The sequence below is a fragment of the Parambassis ranga genome, chromosome 5 (assembly GCF_900634625.1).
Source record: "Parambassis ranga chromosome 5, fParRan2.1, whole genome shotgun sequence".
NCBI classification, from domain to species: Eukaryota; Metazoa; Chordata; class Actinopteri; family Ambassidae; genus Parambassis; species Parambassis ranga.
The window spans coordinates 16235663-16254686 of NC_041026.1; the positions used below are offsets into that span (position 1 = coordinate 16235663).

Consider the following 19024-nt stretch of genomic DNA (forward strand, 5'->3'; position numbering starts at 1 on the left):
AACATGACACCACCACAAACACACACACACACACACTTACACACACGGGCAAACAGGGCTGACATGAAGTCAGATCTAAAGTGTTTTTTGACATTGGTCCTTAATATCTTCTGTGCATTTTTACACACAGTCACAGATAACTGGATCAATTCTTCAGGTGATGTCTGATGTCAGGTCACCTTCTCCAACTTTCTACCCCTAAAGAAAATTCATGTCATATTTATAAATATTTTCTTTGCATGACAAGACAGCTGTTTGCCAATCCCTTTTTCATTTCATAACACAGTGTGAGCTTACAGCACCAGGTATCACACTTTTATCCTCTTTACTCAGATTATTCAACAAGCTCATAAAATTCTCACTGCTTCAACCCCCCCAGCGGCTGCTGTGAGTCAGTCAGCCGCTGCTGTGAGAGTGCAGAGATGGAGCCAGACGCTCCTGTCCCTTATTTGAACCTTAAATGGTTTCCAACACTGAGCACCACAGACTTTTGTGCCCTGACCTGAGGGTTAATCAGTCCAAAGTGCAAACATTGTTGTTCCAGTCCTTGGACAGTGCCAACAGATTTCTGAGAATCAGTTTTAAACTGTGTCTGCTTTGTGGTGAATTTTATCAAGCGCGCTGCTGAGCGTGGTGACATGTTGACACACCTGTGCAGAAAAGCACACCGGCAGATATCAAACAAACAAAGCAAAAATACACAAATGTTTATTTATCGTTGCACATGTGGATGTATGTACAAATGCAACGTTGCAACACACTTGTGAGTCGCTCACAGACACACAAGCTGAAGACACGAAGAAGAACAAGTTTTACTGCTGGAATGGGGGAGGATGGATCCTTTATTTAACCCTTCAAGGTGAGGTTAAAAACACATCCATATGCATGATTTTTTTTTTTTGTAATGACACCACAGCTGGTTCAACCTTGACCGGCCATCCACACGTTCCCACATGTCCTCCAGCATCACTGACGCAGAGCCAATCAAAGACAGATAGCTTCGTGTCCAGTAGCACAGTTTAGTATTCTGCTGCCTGGCTGAAAAGACTTGCAGGCTGGCTGGTTGTCCTCACTCTGCACAAGAGAGGCCTGGCTAATAATTTGTCAGCCCCTGTGGGGTATGAGGCCAGCATGTCAACAACGAGCTCTGTGTTTGTCAGGGCCAGCAATGGAGATCAGAGAGGCTGATGTGGGGCGGGGGTGTGGGGGGCAGTAGAGGGAGGGAAGCAGGGAGAAAGGAAGCAAGGGAGAGAGGGTGGACTTCCTGGGTCTCTCTCTCTCTCTCTCTCTCTCTCTCTCTGTCTCTCTCTCTCTCTAAGGGAGTGAGAGATCAGCCCAGACTGTGTTTTGCAATAGTCACAGGCGTTTGGGACAGGCAGAAGGGGTACTGCTGGCACAAAAAGGCTGAAAAACACAACCTAATGTGCAACAGTATTGCAGCTCCTCTGATGCAAAGAATGCCTATGTTTTCTCAATACAAGTGGTGTTGTGCAACCAGTGTTCCCTCCTTTGCAGATCATAAGGTTCACCTGTCCCAGACCTACAGGAAAGAACACATTTCCACAGAATCTGAGCAAACCAAAACATAAAGAATATCACTTCAGGTTGACTCCCCTCTGTTATCAGTTGTTCAAACAGCCCTTTGCTACATAATGTACCTGCTGCCCACATAGCTGCTGCCTCTTGGAGCTCCTCCTTCACTCCATCACTTGCAACACAATACAGCAACGTCTGTGTTTTTTCACCTCAGGCTTCCAGTCCTTCATAATATAAATATTCTGTACATGTGAGTCAGGTGACAGATTTCAGGAACCCTACAGGAAAGGCAGTGTGTGTGTGTGTGTGTGTGTGTGTGTGATTTCCATAGGTGACGCCAATTAAATACACACATCTGACATCTAGTGGCTGAGCTATGTAAATGCCCTGAACACTTTTGACAAAATGGAACATGTGCTGTACAGTTTTAAAGAGACATCTTAACTCTGCATGAGTGTGTGGCCTACTGAGAATCCATAATACGTGGGAATAAAAGAGAAAAAGAGGGAGGTGTTTGCGGGTAAGAGTGACGCTGACGCGGTTTTCTGTGGCTACAAAACACAACATGGCAGAAGGTGATTTTATGCTTGAGAGAGAAAAGCTTCTCAAACATAAACAAGATGATAATCTCACGTTTCTGTCTGCACACACCGACACAAACACCGAGCCCACACAAGATCCAGTCAGAGAGATTTTCTAAATGTTTCTGCAAATAAAGGTGATCCTGACCATTCACAGGTAGGATAAAACCTCGCATGTGAGCCTGCGCTGAAAGAATGAGCTGTAGGTTTGGACGCGCAGACGGGAGGTACTAAAGAAAAACAATGAGTTTCATCACCGGCCTTCTTACGTCAAGATGACTAACAAGATAGGCAACAGAATACCTCCTTTATGTCCCTGAACAAACCCTTCCTGTAAGTGATACGTCTTCAAATCAGGGTCACTCACATCAACACATAAATGAACATCAGGGGGGTAAAAAAAAACAGTGACAGCAGCAAAGAAAAAGCTGAAATCTCTTAATGAACATGAAAGAGTGCAGAACAGAAGGTAAAACAAATGCTACCTTTGAGCTTTGTGGTGCTCTCTGCCCTGTTCAATGACCTCCTAATCAAACGATCACCTTTGATGCAGAAGAATTCTGTTGGTCACCACATCCTCCTTTGAATCTACATTAAAGTGTGCACGCAGACTTCAAAGAGAGTACTCCAGATCAGAGCTAATAATAACACTTAACCTCTTCCTCATATTTCAACACTGCTTTCATTTCCACCTTCTATGTTTTATATAATTTTTTTCCTCCTAATTCTTCCTTCCATTTTTTAAGTCTCATTAAAGGTAGGGTAGGAGGTTTCATTCTGATGCACTTTTTGTTAAATAAGTGTAACTTCTCTATCTTCCCAATAGAAACCGATTAGTTCAGCATTTTCGCTTTAAAACGAAGAATATTAATCATCTGTGGAAGCTATAAAATGCTAAAAACATCAGCCAATCCTATGAGGCACCCCTGCGCGGAGTATTGGCTGGTTGTCACTCTCTTCCTGCTCTGCGCGCACCAGAGAGGTACGTGCACGATGGTTGGGAGGCGTGGCTTTGGGGTGAACTCCGAGAGAAAGGGGCGTGTGTTTACTTTCAAAATCTGGCTGACTCTCACTGAGTTTTCAAAATCTCCTACCCTACCTTTAAAACTGCCTTTAACTTTTTAAGTGTATTTCATATTGTTATATTGATGTGAATTTACTTTTGTTCACCAAGTTTTTACTTTTTAGATGTTTGTCACTAGATCATTTTGTTATAAGTACCACATGATTTCTGGACAAAAATATGATTTATTGAGTCCAAAGTGGACACTGTTCAACTGTAATGAAGGAAACACCTCAAATATAAGCATGTGCACCTTTAGAAATCCTATGTTGTTTCTAATTGATGTTATATAATGCAGGTGTACCTTATCATGCATCCTTATTTCACTAAGGGTCAACTGAGTGTAAAAGCTGTTCGTGCGACAAAATGGATGCTGGCCTTCAACAGTGGTTTGAAGCTTTTCCTGAAATCACATTTTCAAAGAAAAGCAATTCAGGTGAACAGGACGTCCACATGAATATCAGTGACCGAGTCATTCACTGCACACAATACAAATCCACTGTGCTTCATGCTTAACAGATGTGTCACATCTTAGGCTGAGAAGCAGGCACAACGTTTTCCACTAAAAAGCAACTGAAATCTGTAAAAGAATGGACAGATTTTAAAGGTTTATTGATGGTAAACATCTAAAAGAGTTCCCAGAAAAATCCACTGTAGGTTTATGCAAACATGTTGGGAGGAAATGTGTCAATTTGTTTTTATGGCTGACCAATATTGCATGTAAATGAACATGCAAAACCAACACTGAGGTGAATACAGAGCGTGATATATACTATAATCATGCATCTGTGATGTTATATTACCAACGTAAGCGCTTTTATTAGTGGTTTCCTAACGTCAAAGTCGTAGCCTTAACAGAGAAAATGGCGGTATCAGATTACACTGTAATGACGTGACAAGCCACTTGCAGAATCCAACATTTGACAACTGAGGGTTCTGCTGTGATAACAACTCAGGGTTAAGTAGGCAAAGGGGAATTTACTGTACGCTGTGTGCTCATCTCTTGACAGATAGTTACACCGAGGAGAATCAAAGTTCAAACCACAAGCAAATGTTAGGAAAATACTCCGGAAAGACACCAACACCAACTGCACACACACGCACATACACGCACACACACACACTAGTCCTTCCCTCTCACCTCCCTTAACACCTTAATTATGTTAAATCTAATAAAGTAAATAATACTTTGTCACAGTAGATCTCTCATTTCTTCTTTGTTTGTTTGTACCACAAATGTAAATGTTGGTTAAAATTATTTGGATCATTTGACATGATTTGCTGTTACTTTACACCTCCAGGTGGACCAGAGGAGGGAGGGGTCCGAGGGCTTACAGGTGAGTTTGCATACAGCATGTTTCACATATGCACACTGCTCTCTCTAGCCTCGCGTCAGTCTTCAGCTTATCTACATCATGGCTGCATGTTTCGTTCTGCTGGCCGTATGCAGTGCGCTTCTTTGTAGCTGCAGCACGACTTCACCTGAAGGGTTCGGTAACGTCTCCACCAGCCTCTTCAGTTTGTCTGGGGACATCTTGCTTGGAGGACTCTTTCCCATAAACCTGCTCACCAGCAACCTCAGCGAGAGGAGGGACCCAAACAACATCACCTGTGGGAGGTACTGTCTGTCTGTTATCAGATATTCTGCATTAATGTGTATGATTAACCTTAATAACAAGATTTATTATTTTTATTCCACAGTTTAAATGAATTTGGACTTGGCCTCACTATGGTCATGAAATACGCTGTGGACGAGATTAATGAAAACCAGATCCTGCTCCCTGGCATCAAGTTAGGTTATGAAATCTATGACACATGTGGACAATCTGCCATCGTGGTGAAGCCCACCATGTCCTTCCTCACTGCGAAATCCAACGGAGTGCTTTCTGTGAAGTGTAATTACACCGACTACGAAACCAGCATATCAGCCGTGATCGGCCCTTACAGCTCAGAGATGGTGACAACCATAGGAAAACTCCTGGGATTCTTTCTGATGCCGCAGGTTTGGAAAGAATTACGTACACAAACGAATACAGAGAGAGAGAGAACTCAATGCACACTAAGTTAATGCAGAAATGAAACAGCTAATTGTTTTTTTTTTTTTTACAAAATCAACAAGAAAAACTTTAATATCTTAAATTACAACTCATAAACCTTTGATCAGCAAGCTTGTGGCAGCCAGGTCCTTCACTTTTTGGTGTCTACAACATTACAACAGTATCAGATTTTGAGTAAATATGTAAGAATAAATTAAAACACTGTGGATGACATGATTACAAAACTCATAATAAAGAAGAATCAGACTGAGCCACATGTAACCTGACCCTTCTCACTTCAGATTAGCTACGGTGCCACCAGTGACAAATTCAGTGACAATCTTCTCTACCCATCCTTCTTCCGCACGGTGCCCAGCGACAAAAAGCAGGTGGATGTTATGGCACTTCTAATGAAGGAGTTTGGGTGGAACTGGGTGGCGGTGGTGGGAAGTGACGAGGAGTATGGACAACGAGGTATGCAGCAGTTCTCCAAAGCAGCAGAACAGACAGCTGTGTGCGTGGCCTATCAGGGCCTGATTCCGGTGTACACTGACCCTGAGCCGGCCGTCCAAACCCTCGTTCAGAATATCCTAACAACAGAAGTAGGAGTGGTGGTTGTGTTTTCTCTCGCAGACCAAGCTGAGGTCTTTTTCAAAGAGGTTAGTGAAGTATACTTTGTATTATTAGTAGACTTGAGGGTTATTGATCCATCTGCTCTGATCCAGGTTATCAGGAGGAATGTTTCAGGTGTGTGGGTCGCCAGCACAAGCTGGGCCATCCACAAGCGAGTGATGTCTCTCCCCAACATCCAAAACATTGGTACAGTCATCGGATTTATAGACAAGCTACAGACCCTGGATAAGCTGACCCCGTACACAGAGGCGCTCTTCCTCAAACTCAGCCAGGAGAGGGAAGACATGCCTCCTCCACCACCACCAGAGTCCGACTATCCCCCCAACCCCTGCCCACAATGCTGGAACTTGTCCCCTGCTAATATTACCTTGGTGACAAACCCTTCAGTGGTGAGAACAGCTTTTAGCGTGTATGCTGCCACCTACAGTGTAGCACAGGCACTGCACAACCTGCTGGAGTGCAATTCAACAGCCTGTAATTGGAAGTCTGGATTCAAAGTCTATCCCTGGAAGGTGATGCTGTCTGGTATAGCCAACACAGTGACAAATGTAAAATCAAGCTTATTCACTAATGAGTAAACCTTTCTTTTGCAGTTGTTAAAGGCTTTAAGGAATACTTCTGTTGACATAAATGGTACACGTGTAGTGTTTGACAGTAATGGCAACCCAAACATAGGGTACCATATTCTTCAGTGGGAGTGGACACCCTCGGGTATGAACTTCTATATGGTTGGAAGCTATGGTGAAGGGCTGTCCCTAAACAGATCCCTCTTAAAATGGCACACTGCAGACGGACAGGTAACTTAATTAATCCTTTAAAAATTTTAAAGCTCTGTGATTAAATTCAGTATAACTTTGTGCCTTGTTTGTCTGTGTATGTTGCCCTGTGATGGACTGGTGACCTGTCCAGGGTGTACCCAGCCCCCCATGACCCTGCACTGCAGGACAAAACGGGTTCAGAGCTGGGCCTCCATCCACGGCTGGATGGATGGATAGATGACTTTGTGCCAGTTTGGGTGCTCAAAATACTTTTTTGTTTTCTACAACTTTGGCAGGTTCCTCTGTCCACCTGTTCAGCAGCATGTGGAGCAGGCCAGGTCCGCAGAGTCAAAGGCTTCCATTCCTGCTGCTTTGACTGCATTGACTGCTTACCGGGCACTTACCAGGCAAATGATGGTAATGTGGTCATCCATTCATCCCCCAAAAAATGTGATTTTAACCCTTTTGAAAAAACATTTTGAAGATATTCTTAGCAGTAACAATAAGCACCTCCAATCCTCACCAACAGTTTTGTAGGAATTATTGGCCAGATGTGGAGCCTTAATATTTTCATGAGGTTGCCAGGTGATCATAGAGCCTCCACAAAGTCACTTAATGCTACTAAAACTCCATCTCCTTGTTTAGAGGTGCAGGTTGGCAATCACCTTCACACAGGGCTTGATTGTAGTCATTTGATTTCCAGACATGAGAGTGGAGACACTCAGTGAAAAGGCTAATTTCCCTCATGCATAAAATGATGCTTTAATTTGATGATTTTTTTCTTTCAATGCTTTCAGAGGACATCCAGTGTACAAAGTGTCCGGACCGTCAATGGTCCCTGAAACGCAGCACTAACTGCACAGACCCCACCTTTGAGTATTTGACCTGGTACTCCGCTGAGGCCATAGAAATGATCCTGGTTGGGGTTCTGCTGCTGGCATGCCAGGGGGCGGTGGCAGTTGTTTTCTTGATGCACAGAGAGACCCCGCTGGTTGCAGCCTCGGGGGGAGTCCTGAGTTTTGTCACTTTGATCAGCCTGATGGGGGCCTGTCTCAGTTTGCTACTCTTCCTCGGGCAGCCGGGAGATGTCGTCTGTCGGCTTCAGCTGCCGCTCGTCTCCATTTTCCAAACTGTGCCCCTCTCCATTATCACGGCTATCTCACTAGAGGTGAGGAATGACAGGTAGATACTGCCCTACAGAGGCAGACAGTGGTAACTACACACACAGTGAATCTATTGGGGTTTGTAGAGTTAGTAGTTTTTTCATGGAGATTTGACTAAGTTGTGTTTTAAATATAATTTTAATTAATAATAGTAATTGACAAAATTGTTGACATTTTAAATTAATGTTTTAAATTTACAGATGCTAAAGCTAAGTGATGCTATTTTTAAGGTATTTTACTAATTACTATAAACCTTAAAGATTAAAAGGGTGTAATAATTTATTGATATTTAATAAGATTTTTACATGTAAGAAGGTAAAATTATGGTTAGGCTGCTCAATTCTGTCCATTTACAGTATGTGGTTTCTGCATTTGAAAAGCAGCATCCATACTTTAAAAGAGTGTAAAGAGCCATAAACTCTTCTGTTCAAACAGATACTCTATGTGACAGAGTTCTACGAGACGGCCGCCTCTCGCCTGCATATAATACGAGGCCCTGTGATCTGGCTGTTTGTCCTGGTCTGCTGCACCGTGCAGGCTGGACTCTGCGGCTGGTATGTTAAAGAGGGACCCACACTGTCTGAAAATGTGGCCAACATGAAGATCAACTTCATGAAGACATTCCTGGCATGTCCGGTGTTACCTCTGACTGGGTTTGCCTTACTGCAAGGTTTCAATGGTGCAATGTCCCTTGTGTCCTTCATGTGCACCTTCATGGCGCTGAAGCCCCTCCATCAGTACAACCTTGCCAGGGACATCACCTTTTCCACTCTGATCTACTGTGTCATTTGGGTCATCTTTATTCCCATCTACATCGGCCTGAACACAAAGAATAGGTCCATTGTTCATGTTTATTTCACACTGTCAAGTAACTTCGGACTGTTGGCGGCTTACTATTTCCCAAAATGCTATTTCCTGTTAAGAAAAGCTGACTTAAACACACTGGAGCACTTCTGTACATTTTTAGAAGGAGCCCCACCAACACCTGCGGAGGAGGAGCCGCAGCCTCAACCAGAGAAATGACCATCCACTCCCACAGAACAGATTTATGAAGAAGAATTGACTATGGAAGAAATGACATTTAAAGAGTTTGTATATGAGCATTTTTAGGTACCAAAAAGGCTTCTAGGCTGTATTAAGTTTTATTGCTGATTAAACCTGTAGTCAAACAGTTGATGTACACATGTTTCAGTAATCCACAGTAAGCTGGCAAAGAAAGGACTTTATATTATGAAATGTCAGAATCCTTGTTTTGTCTCTCTTTTCCTTAATTCCCTTTATCCGTACTGAATAGGAGGTAAAAAGGGGGATGAGGTAAGAAGGTAAAAGGTAACAAGATACAAAGTTACCTAGGAAAAACACCATAAACCACATCTATCTCTATAAAATAGAATAAACACTACTGAATAGCCATCCAAGACAATACATATGTACAACACGTAACCCATTTCAAAAGACAATCCCAATCACACAGTACAATTCTGTCACACACACAACATCATTTTAATAAACTTGAACTCACTTCACAGTGATGGACAACCTACCCAGATTGAAGCTAACAACATAGGGCACGCTGGACAGCACAGTCTCCCCTCTACACAAACCAAACGTATAGTCGGTAACTTCAACAAAACTTAAATCAACAATACAGTCAAAAGTTACGTAACAATTATCAAATACTCACACCGAAACGTACCTTCAACATCCACAATGTGAATCACCTAGCTGTCTCTCCTTCCCTGAGTCGACACACCCGTTAGCCGCGTGTCTAATCTGGCTGACCGAGTGTCGCATTTTTCTGACGTAGGTAAGTAGGTAGGTACCATTGACAGTAAAAACTATAGTATAGTAGGTACCTTAATAGAACCAATGGTGTAGCTACCCCTACTGGACACCTAGCAGAATGACACCGGACTGTGTAAGAGATTAGTAGCTGCTTTGTTTAAAAAGGTATAAGTATATTCTTTGACCTGGCTACACATACACTATTTATTTAAAAGTTTGGGGTCACCAGGCCAGTTCTATAGTTTTTCTGATCAGCGTAACAGTTCAGCTGTGCTAACATAATTTCAGAGGAGTTTTCTAATCATCAATTAGCCCTTTTAACACGATTAGCTAACAGAATGTACCATTAGAACATAGAAGTGATGGTTGCTGGAAAAGTGCCTCTGTATACCTTTGTATATATTCCATTAAAAAACTGCCTTTTCTAACTAGAATAGTCATTTACCACAGTAACAATGTCTAGACTGAATGTCTGATTACTTTAATGTTATCTTCATTGGAAAAAAATAAAGACATTTCCATGTGACCCCAAACTTTTGAACGGTAGTGTATATATGTATGTAAGTATGTTCAAAAACAATATAAGAGCATTAGATGATATAATGTTTAACTTTAATGTCATTGCACAAAACTATGCAGTTCAGCATCTAACCAGAAGGGGACACTGAAGCAATAAATAAACAACATTAAAGCATATTATAAGTACAAGACAGATACAGCATGTGCATCAGCAGGCATATGTAAACATGTAGGAACAACATTTGTTAATACTCCAGAGTTTATTCCAATGATTCTGTTTTCATATTGATATGATTTCTCTTTGTATTTAATAATGAGCACCTCAGAGACTGCTGCCTGAGAGCCTCAGCTCAGGGACTGTTTGTCCCATTGTCTTAGTTATGGTTACTGTAAACGCAGGCTGCTGCCCTTCCAAACCAATGGCTAGTGAGATTAGTTAATGAAGACCGTGAGATCAGCCATGGGCTCATTTAAATATAGCTCACTGTTGCATTACTGTTTCTCCTTCTTCATTGAAATCAGTGTGATTTGCACTGTTATCAGGGGTTTTTATATATTTTTTTATCTTTGTATTTATAATATTTTCGTTTACCTGAACAGCTCGCCTGTTGCAACTTTTACACGACAACATTTAAGGCCTCATTATGTTGCACCTTTTCTGATGAATCATTGGCATGAATTGCTGTATTGTACATCATGTGTGATTTGTTTAGTTGGTACTAATTAGGTTTGGAACTATAAAGGCTCTGGTAACCAGCTGTCCTTTTGATGTGTGACTTGCCATCTGGCTTTCACTATACAGTCTGGCCCCAGTTCAGCCCTCCCTCACTGGCAGAGCTTCACTACATGTTACTTGCTGCTATGCTCAAACACAAAGGCTGGGGGCAGCAGAGGCTTTTGTAATTCTAATTGGCATGCTGAGATGGTGACTTTGTTTCCAAAAAAAAAAGAGGTATTGAGCACTGATGCCTTCATTGATGCACTTATCTGTTGTATAATAATAATAATCATTATATAATAATAATCATTATTCAGATGTATGATGGTGACTTTAGTCATACATTTTTTGCAAAACAATTAATATTAACAGGTCACCCTTACAAAAATAGTAAAACAGAGTTATTCTTAGAGTGTCACTTGGACATGTTTTGACACTAGAAATCCCTTTTATTGCGCTCACCTAAAGGGTTTGTGTGAAAACTGTAAAAAAAATGGAAGCCTGCATTAAATTTTAAACTGAACTTTCTTTCACGCTGAATGAGACAGTGTATGGTATATTTTTACAGATATTACAGAATACATGCCCTGAATTATAAAACGTGTTTACACGAAGGATTTGGAATACTTTAACAGAGTCTTATATATGAACGAATGTAGGAGTCATAGTAAAGATAGCTTACAGCATCACATTTAAATTAAAAGCAGCAAACAAGATTAGAATAAAACTATGTGAACTGACAGGTACTGGTGTCAATATCATTTGGAAATGATGATGATTGACAACATACTGTAAATTGTTTGGTGATGTGTTTGTCACCTAGCAACTTGAGTGAGCTGATCTGCAGTCAGTCAACTTACAAACATCATATACAAATGTTATGAGTATTTTTAACCTTAAAAATGGAGGTGATCTCAAAATAAACTGTGACTTCCATTTTACGGTGGTTGTCTGTTCATGACAGCTCAGTTCCCTGTTTCTGGCATAACAGGCAGATTACCATATTATTGTAGTATCAAGTGCATCTGAAACTGTCAGTGATGGATACACAAATAAAAAAAGTAACTTTACTTTGATCCTCATGAGTTTCAAATGTCATCGTATCCAAACATCCTGCAGCGAGCCTGTGCCTGGGCAAAGATGACATTCACCACAGAGAGCAAATTCCCATTGTACAACAACAGTGAAAATCAGGACGGGAGATTTATTTTAAGAAACGTATTTTTACAAACAGTGAAACAATCAACAAAGCCTCTTGCTATATTTAGGTTTCGTGACCTTATGAGTGCAGATGTTTTTCTCCTGCTCTTACAAGCCCTACTTTACTTTTCCTCCCTTTTTTACAGTTCACTTTTATGCCCATGTCACTTGAGATACATTATTTTAACTGTACTCCAGATTTTAACCACTGGATGTTTGGTTTTAACGTCTTAACAAATTCACTTTGCCGCAACTGGAAATATCTAAAGGAAATCATGGAGCTCCAGGCAAAGATTTTTGCTGTGGAAGCTGAAAAAAGGACTTTGTGAGACACTCCCGATCACACCTGGTGGTAAGAGGGCTAAGTCTACATTATATACATATAATTGGTGCCAGTCTAAAAACACACAGAAAGAGGAAAGTGAATGCTGATATCAGTGGTGTATATGTTGCATCAGCAGGCATACAGCCCAGAAACAAATATCAACCAGTGTCTGAGTTGACTGTAAACGAGCCAGTATACACAACAGTCAACAAGAAACGGGAAATGAAGAATAAAAAATTTGCAGACAGAGAGATACATTAAGTAACAGAGACAAGAATCTAGGCCCAAACTGGAGTACAGAGATATCTTGCTGCTCGGAGACGGTGCTATCAGTGACATAAAAAATGAAAGAATTCTCACAGGCAGCTATCCAAGTGCCATGGTCACTGATGTAACTGGACTTCTCCCCGAGGTCATGTCAAACCCTCCAGGAGTCAAACATATCATTCTACATGTGGGTGCAGTTGACACCAAGAGGGGTGAACCAGAACTGTTGAAAAAAGACTTCACTAAACTTTTAGAGATACTCAACAAACTGGAAGTACAACCATCCATCAGGGGGCTGCTCCCAAACATTGATAGAAGGATAAATGCATTCAGTTGCCTGCTTGCACTGAATACCTGACTGTCTAAGACCTGTGAGACACATGCAGTGAACTTTATAGATAACTTCAACCTGTTCTGGGAACATGATGACCTGTTCAAAGGAAGAGGTTCTCATCTGAATGGACGTGGACTGAGGCGGCTAACCGATAATCTTCTCCACTCTCTAAAGCACCAAAACCACTCCCGACCTCCCCCGGGGCCAGCCTGAGGCTCCACTGCAGAGTGAACACCAGCTGCAGGCGGAGGATCTCCCCACCTCACTCACCCCTCTTCCGACTCCCCAACATCCATCCCCCCTGCTTCACCCCTTCCAAGTCACGTGGAAAGTTTGGTGAAGTCTGGGATTAAAATGGTCACCCTCACCCCTGATTTAGCCGGACCAAGGGTATTATCCTCAACACTGCAACCTCCACCAGCATCCCCCCAGACACCACCTCCAAGGCTCCCCAGATGCTGTATCTCCTTTCTCCCCCCAAATAATGCAGCTCATGTCAACTCAGCCCACCCCTCCTTCTTCCACTCAGTGGCGGTTCTACATTAAATCACACCCCCGGGGGAGACCCCCTCGAACTTTTCAAGTGCTTATGCTGCCCCTGATGTGTCATTAAAAAATGCCTGTGCCAATAACCACTACTGCTTTTACTTCTCTAAGCACACCATCTAGGCCTCCTTGGCCCCAGACCGCAACTACTATCACCAAGACTACTATCAGGGACTAGGACCCCCGGACTAGGACACCTGGGGCCTCTGCTGTTTGAGGAATTGTAGCCATAATAATCCCACTATCAACCTGAGACCCAGGGAGAGAACACTCTCCTACAGCAAAGTAAATGTTATTCCTGACTTTTCCAAGAACAAGCCAGAAACCCAATGTGCTGGAAGATTTATCAGTTCATGTTTTGATAAGTAAAAGGAAAAGAAAGCCCCATCTTTCAAGGAATGTATCATCATCGTTCAATAAGGAAAAAGTCACCTTGGAGAAACCAAACTCCAAGTTCATTATAACGTCTAAAAAGAAAGCCAACATAATTATAATCAGGACCCAAAAAAAAAGCAGGACAATCCTTTTTTCAGAGATTATTGATAGAAACAGTAACAATGCTTGCACATTGTTCTCTGTTATAGACAGACTGACAAACCCAGGAGTGTCAGTCCCACCTGAGCTGCTGTCCAAAAAGTCAATGCAATGCATCTTTTTCGCATATAAAGTATTTAAAATAAGACAGTGTGTAGCTCTAGCTCAGGCAAAACGATAATCTGCCTACCTAAATTTCTTAAAAATGTTTTTAACACTTGTGTTGCAGATAGTCAACAATTCTCTTCAGTCAGGGTTAATCAGTTAATCACAACATACTGCTCGACAGGCTGGAGAAGTGGGTGGGATTTACTGGCACTGTGTTAAACTGGTTCAAATCTTACTTACATGATAGGGACTACTTTGTGTCAATTGGTAACTATGAGTCTGACTGAACTAGGATCACATGCAGGGTTCCTATGGGGTCCATCCTTGAATCACTTCTGTTCAACATCTACATGCTGCCCCTAGCTCAGATCATAGAACATCACAACATCTCTTATCACACCTATGCAGATGATGAGTGGATGTGCCAGAACCTCCTCCAGCTCAATGCAGACAAGACAGAGGTGATTTGTTTGTTTTTGGCCTTCAAAAATCAAAGGCCTAAGATCCGTGCTTATCTTGACTCCATGTCACTGACGGTTACAAATCAAGCCAGAAATCTCAGTGTACTTCTTGACACCCATGTAAAAGCTATTACTAAGTCTGCCTATTACCACCTGGATCAAGGGCTTTCTGTCCAAACAAGACACAGAAAAACGTAGTCATGCATTTATTTTTTAGTATAGGCTACATTATTGTACCGGCATCCTCACAGGTCTGAACAAAAAAAATCAATCAGGCAGCTGCAGCTGGTCCAAAATGCTCCTGACAGAGTCCTGACTAATACCAGGACACTGGAGCACATTACACCAGCACTCAAATCACTGCAGTGGCTTCCTGTGAGTCAAAGGATACATTTCAAAATTTTACTCTTGGTTTATAAAGCACTGAATGGTCTTGGACCAAAATACATCCTGGACTTATTGATTGCCTATGAAGCATCCGGACCCTTGAGAACACCAAGGACAGGTCTGCTGTGTGTGCCCAGGGTCAGCACCAAACAGAGTGAAGCAGGATTCAGTTATTCTGGCCCTCACCTGTGGAACAACCTTCCTGAATACCTGAGGACCGCTCAAACAGTCAGGCCTGAAAACACTTTTCTTTACTGCAGCGTTCTCTTAAATTCGAATAATTAATCTTATTTATTCATGGCTGTCGTAACTGCACCTTTCTTATTTAATCTTTTATGATTGTATCATTTCTATTTTAATGTCTTAATATGTTGATGTACTCTGTAAAGCACTCTGAATTGCCTTGTGTATGAATGGTGTTTTATAAATAAGCCTTGCCTTTAAAGGTCACTCTGATGCCATCATACCTTTTTTTTATATACAAGAGAAGTGGGTAATCTGACAGAAGTGTACCTGTCTAAACAAAGAACAGACACATTTAGGTCATTATGTTAATTATCTGGGTTTTAATTAGCTTGTCTGTTAAAGGTTATTTTCCGGTGAAGCTTTGACAGCAGCGATTTCAGGAACTGAAACTGCTACTCTGTAAACATTTCTGACTGAACGACCAATGACTTGGTTAGCTCAAGATAATCGCCCTTACAATCTCAACTGTGTTGCTGTGAAAACAGATTATCAGAGATAAAAGGGGTGCTGTGGCAGAGCGGAGGGGTGGTGGTGGTGGTGGGAGATGAAATGGAGGAGGCTGCTTTCTTTGAAATTCTACTCTCACTTAGCCCCCCTCCACACCCAACAAATTCTCTGTGCACACGGCTCTCCGCATTGCCATAGAAACCTTCCTTTTAATCACAACAGAAACCTCATTTCCTGCTCCTGACAAAGAGTCCTCATTGCCTGTAGAGACCGCCCGCATCAGCCATTTTCCAAGGCCCACCTCCTTCTGCAGACTGAACCTACCAGCAGCAGCTCTTTTTTTTCTTTTACCCCTCCTCTCCTTATAAGCACATTTTCCACCTTTTTCTCCTTCTTTAGTGTAACATTTAAAGTGTACCGTCTTTGCATGTCATCATAGCTTATCTGTCTTTTTATGGGTGTGCTTGTTTTATTTAGGCACACTCCCAGCTAAGAGTTCCTAGACACACCTACACACCAAGTCATGCAAACACGAACATGCAGGAACAGGTAGCGTTTCTCCAACCCTCTGACAGCTGAAGTCTCGTCTGACATCCATTCGTCTTTTTCTCGTCCTGTTCTGTCGTTCTGTTTAGTTCTGCTCTAAAAAGTGTTTAATGTCACTAACAGTTCAACTTTCATCTCACTGCAGACAGTTTTCTGCTGAATGCTCTCTACTTCCTGTCCCCAGTTTTGTTCTGCTTTACAGGGCAAACAATGTAAGCACCAAAAAGTCTTGTTCCCTTTATCTCTGACACAACTGTTATCTGGACCCAGAAAATACCCCTGTCCTCTGACTCCACTCCGTCCTCCTCCTCCTCCTCTTCCTCCTGTCTTGTTTGTTTATTTGGGACCTTTGCCAGGTATTTCCCCAGTCAGACTGCCTGCACCCACAATGCTCTCCCTCCCGTTTCAAGTATACCCACTCCCCTCCACCACCACCACTTACTCCGACACACTCCCTCCCACCCGTTCCCTGAATGTTGCTAAGCAACTGGTGAGCTGGTGCATTTTCCAACCAATCAAATGAGTGAACTTTTTTTTTGAGGCCGCAAAGAGGATATCACTTTTTAAAATCGAGCCCATCTCAGGGTTTTTATGTTGCAGATGATTGTAGCTGTTTCATCTTTTTTTTTTTACACACACACACACACACACGCGCATGTCTGAAAAGTGTGATCATCTTCATCACACTCAGCCTGTACTGACAGTCCACCACTGGGTGGCGGTACGAGCAGTTTCTCTGTTGCCACCACAGGCTGCAGGATTTTTTTTAAAACTGCTGTTGCTAAGCAATCCTGACTCTCGTGTCTTACCTGTGAAACATTTGTGATTTTTACAGATGTCCCTGACACCATTTTGTCTTTGTTAGCACCATTTTAAAGCACACGTGTGAGTAAAGAACAACAAATCCTGGCTGCATTATAAACACATGCAAAATGTTAACTTACTAAATCATAGATTCAAATTCAGATTGACACAGAGTGTGTGTTTCTGCTTGTGAAAGGAACCAGATAGCAGTCAGGTTTGGGTTAAACATTAGCCTTGAACAGTTTCAGTTGACTTCATCTCATCATGCAGGAGGCAGGAAATGTGCTCTTGACTGATTAGGCCTGCAGCTCTCGTCTCCCACTTAACCAGCAGTGGAGAGCTCAGTGTTCCCTCTCTGGGTTGACACATTGTGCAGCTCCTTGTGTTTCCTTGTGTACAAAATGTCTGAGACCGTTTCAATATTTTTAGACATCATCTAGCTGATAGAGCCCCATTTTTTTTCCCTTATCACTGAATTGTTTTGTCTTTTATGCTCTCCAGGTCCCTGCCCCCCTCCCCAGTCGCCTACCCCCCCTCCTGTGTGTGAGTCCCTCATCTCAGCTTTGGTTGCTGTGCAGATGGCTCTTTGTTGGTGCTTCACAATGGGTCTAAGGTCAGTGTGCTTCATGCCATCAACACACTCCAGCTTCTCCAGCTGTCTTGCGGCTTTATTTGCTGTTTACCTAAACTGATTTTCAATCAAACATCACTGTTGCTCACGAGTAAATGATTATATTAAGGCCTTGAATTAAGAGGAAGTTGTAAAACCACAGATGTAGCATGGAGATAGTGTGGACATCTCAGTGTCTGGTTGTCCATGTCTGAGGCCTCCATTTATATCACCTAAGAGGACATGTCACATTTCTAGAATCTGGACTGGTGTGTCAGAGATCTCTGAAACAAACCAGACACTCGAATATCAGATCAGCCAGAGAAATAGAAATGCAAATCTACCATCTGCTCCGTGATCCCAAACCAACCCTTGTTCATCATTCAGGAGCTAATGCAATAGTTACACATAGCTTAATATTTACTCAAAAGATAAGGAAATATAAACTGTGTTTTCAAAACAGTAAACAAAGAGCAGCATGGCAGGCATTCACAGACAGATGACTGCTCTTCACTCATTGTTAATCCCCAGTAAAATGAGTCTGAATCCAAGCACAAATGTTTGTGTCTGCGAGACATGAACAAAGTAAGCCCTGCCGGCCACCACAAGGTTGAGCAACAGAGCCATGAGGTATTTAGGCAGCATGAAAGAGCAGGTAGAGGCGGAAGGCGGGAAAGTGGAAGGAGGAGGAGGAGCGTTTTTTTTTGCAGCAGGAATTACTGGAAATTTCCACTTTTCTCTGGCAAGACAGTCAGAGGGGAGGAGCTAAGAGGTGAAATAAATAAGGTGGTAGAGCTCAAGTGGAACTTGAACATGTGTTTCTCTCTACATTTGCTGCATGGGTTTGAAACCTGAGCTTCACATTATTTGTAGTTTCTTTCTTGTAGGTAATTTGTTGGTCATTTGTAGTACTGCCCTTCACCGTTTAAACACCACCATGTCCTTTTTATGAGTTTTTTTTTATTCACAAATACAAAAAGCTGTGTTCCTGTAGCCTTATTGTGCCGTGTAAGAAAATGTGTTTACATGTTCTGCAATAATAAGTTGATTCCTGTGTGTTAAATGTGTGATCATTATTTGAAACAGCCATTAAACTACATGCATCAGTTCTTAAAGGTATAGTGCGTTTGTTTGAAGTGAGGTTACATGAGGTCACCTCACCATAGACAGCTTAATGACCTAATATATCTTCAAATAGACTCTATTTAGAATCAGCTCTGCTTTACATTGCCAAAAGCTTTTTCCATGAGGAATTAAATCAAGCTATCAAAGCCACCGATTCCATTTATGAAATCAGAAACTTATCCCACAGAATATGGCAGATCAGTTCTCAACACCACTAGAGCTGGTCACCAGTAAAGCAGCAACATATGTATGCTGTGAGGTAAAATGATGTTTTTTTGACTGGAGCAAGTTT

General features: G+C 42.1%; 1 protein-coding gene across 1 annotated transcript; it reads left to right on the forward strand.

Moving 5' to 3' along the window:
• Window positions 1-779: 779 nt before the first annotated feature.
• Window positions 780-8796, forward strand: tas1r3 (taste receptor, type 1, member 3). Its single transcript, XM_028406456.1, has 10 exons — window positions 780-859; window positions 4482-4517; window positions 4631-4798; window positions 4882-5182; window positions 5519-5875; window positions 5942-6361; window positions 6443-6646; window positions 6904-7024; window positions 7405-7775; window positions 8206-8796. Exons 1-10 carry the CDS (start codon window positions 834-836, stop codon window positions 8791-8793), a joined length of 2592 nt encoding a protein of 863 aa, XP_028262257.1. The 5' UTR covers window positions 780-833; the 3' UTR covers window positions 8794-8796.
• The last annotated feature ends 10228 nt before the right edge of the window (window positions 8797-19024 follow it).

Excerpts from the sequence above, each read along its gene's own strand:
- tas1r3 (XM_028406456.1), top strand. The coding sequence starts at position 834 with ATGGATCCTTTATTTAACCCTTCAAG. Across the intron at positions 4,518-4,630 it reads AGGGGTCCGAGGGCTTACAG|TGCGCTTCTTTGTAGCTGCA; the intron begins GTGAGTTTGCAT and ends GGCCGTATGCAG. Across the intron at positions 5,876-5,941 it reads CTGAGGTCTTTTTCAAAGAG|GTTATCAGGAGGAATGTTTC; the intron begins GTTAGTGAAGTA and ends GCTCTGATCCAG.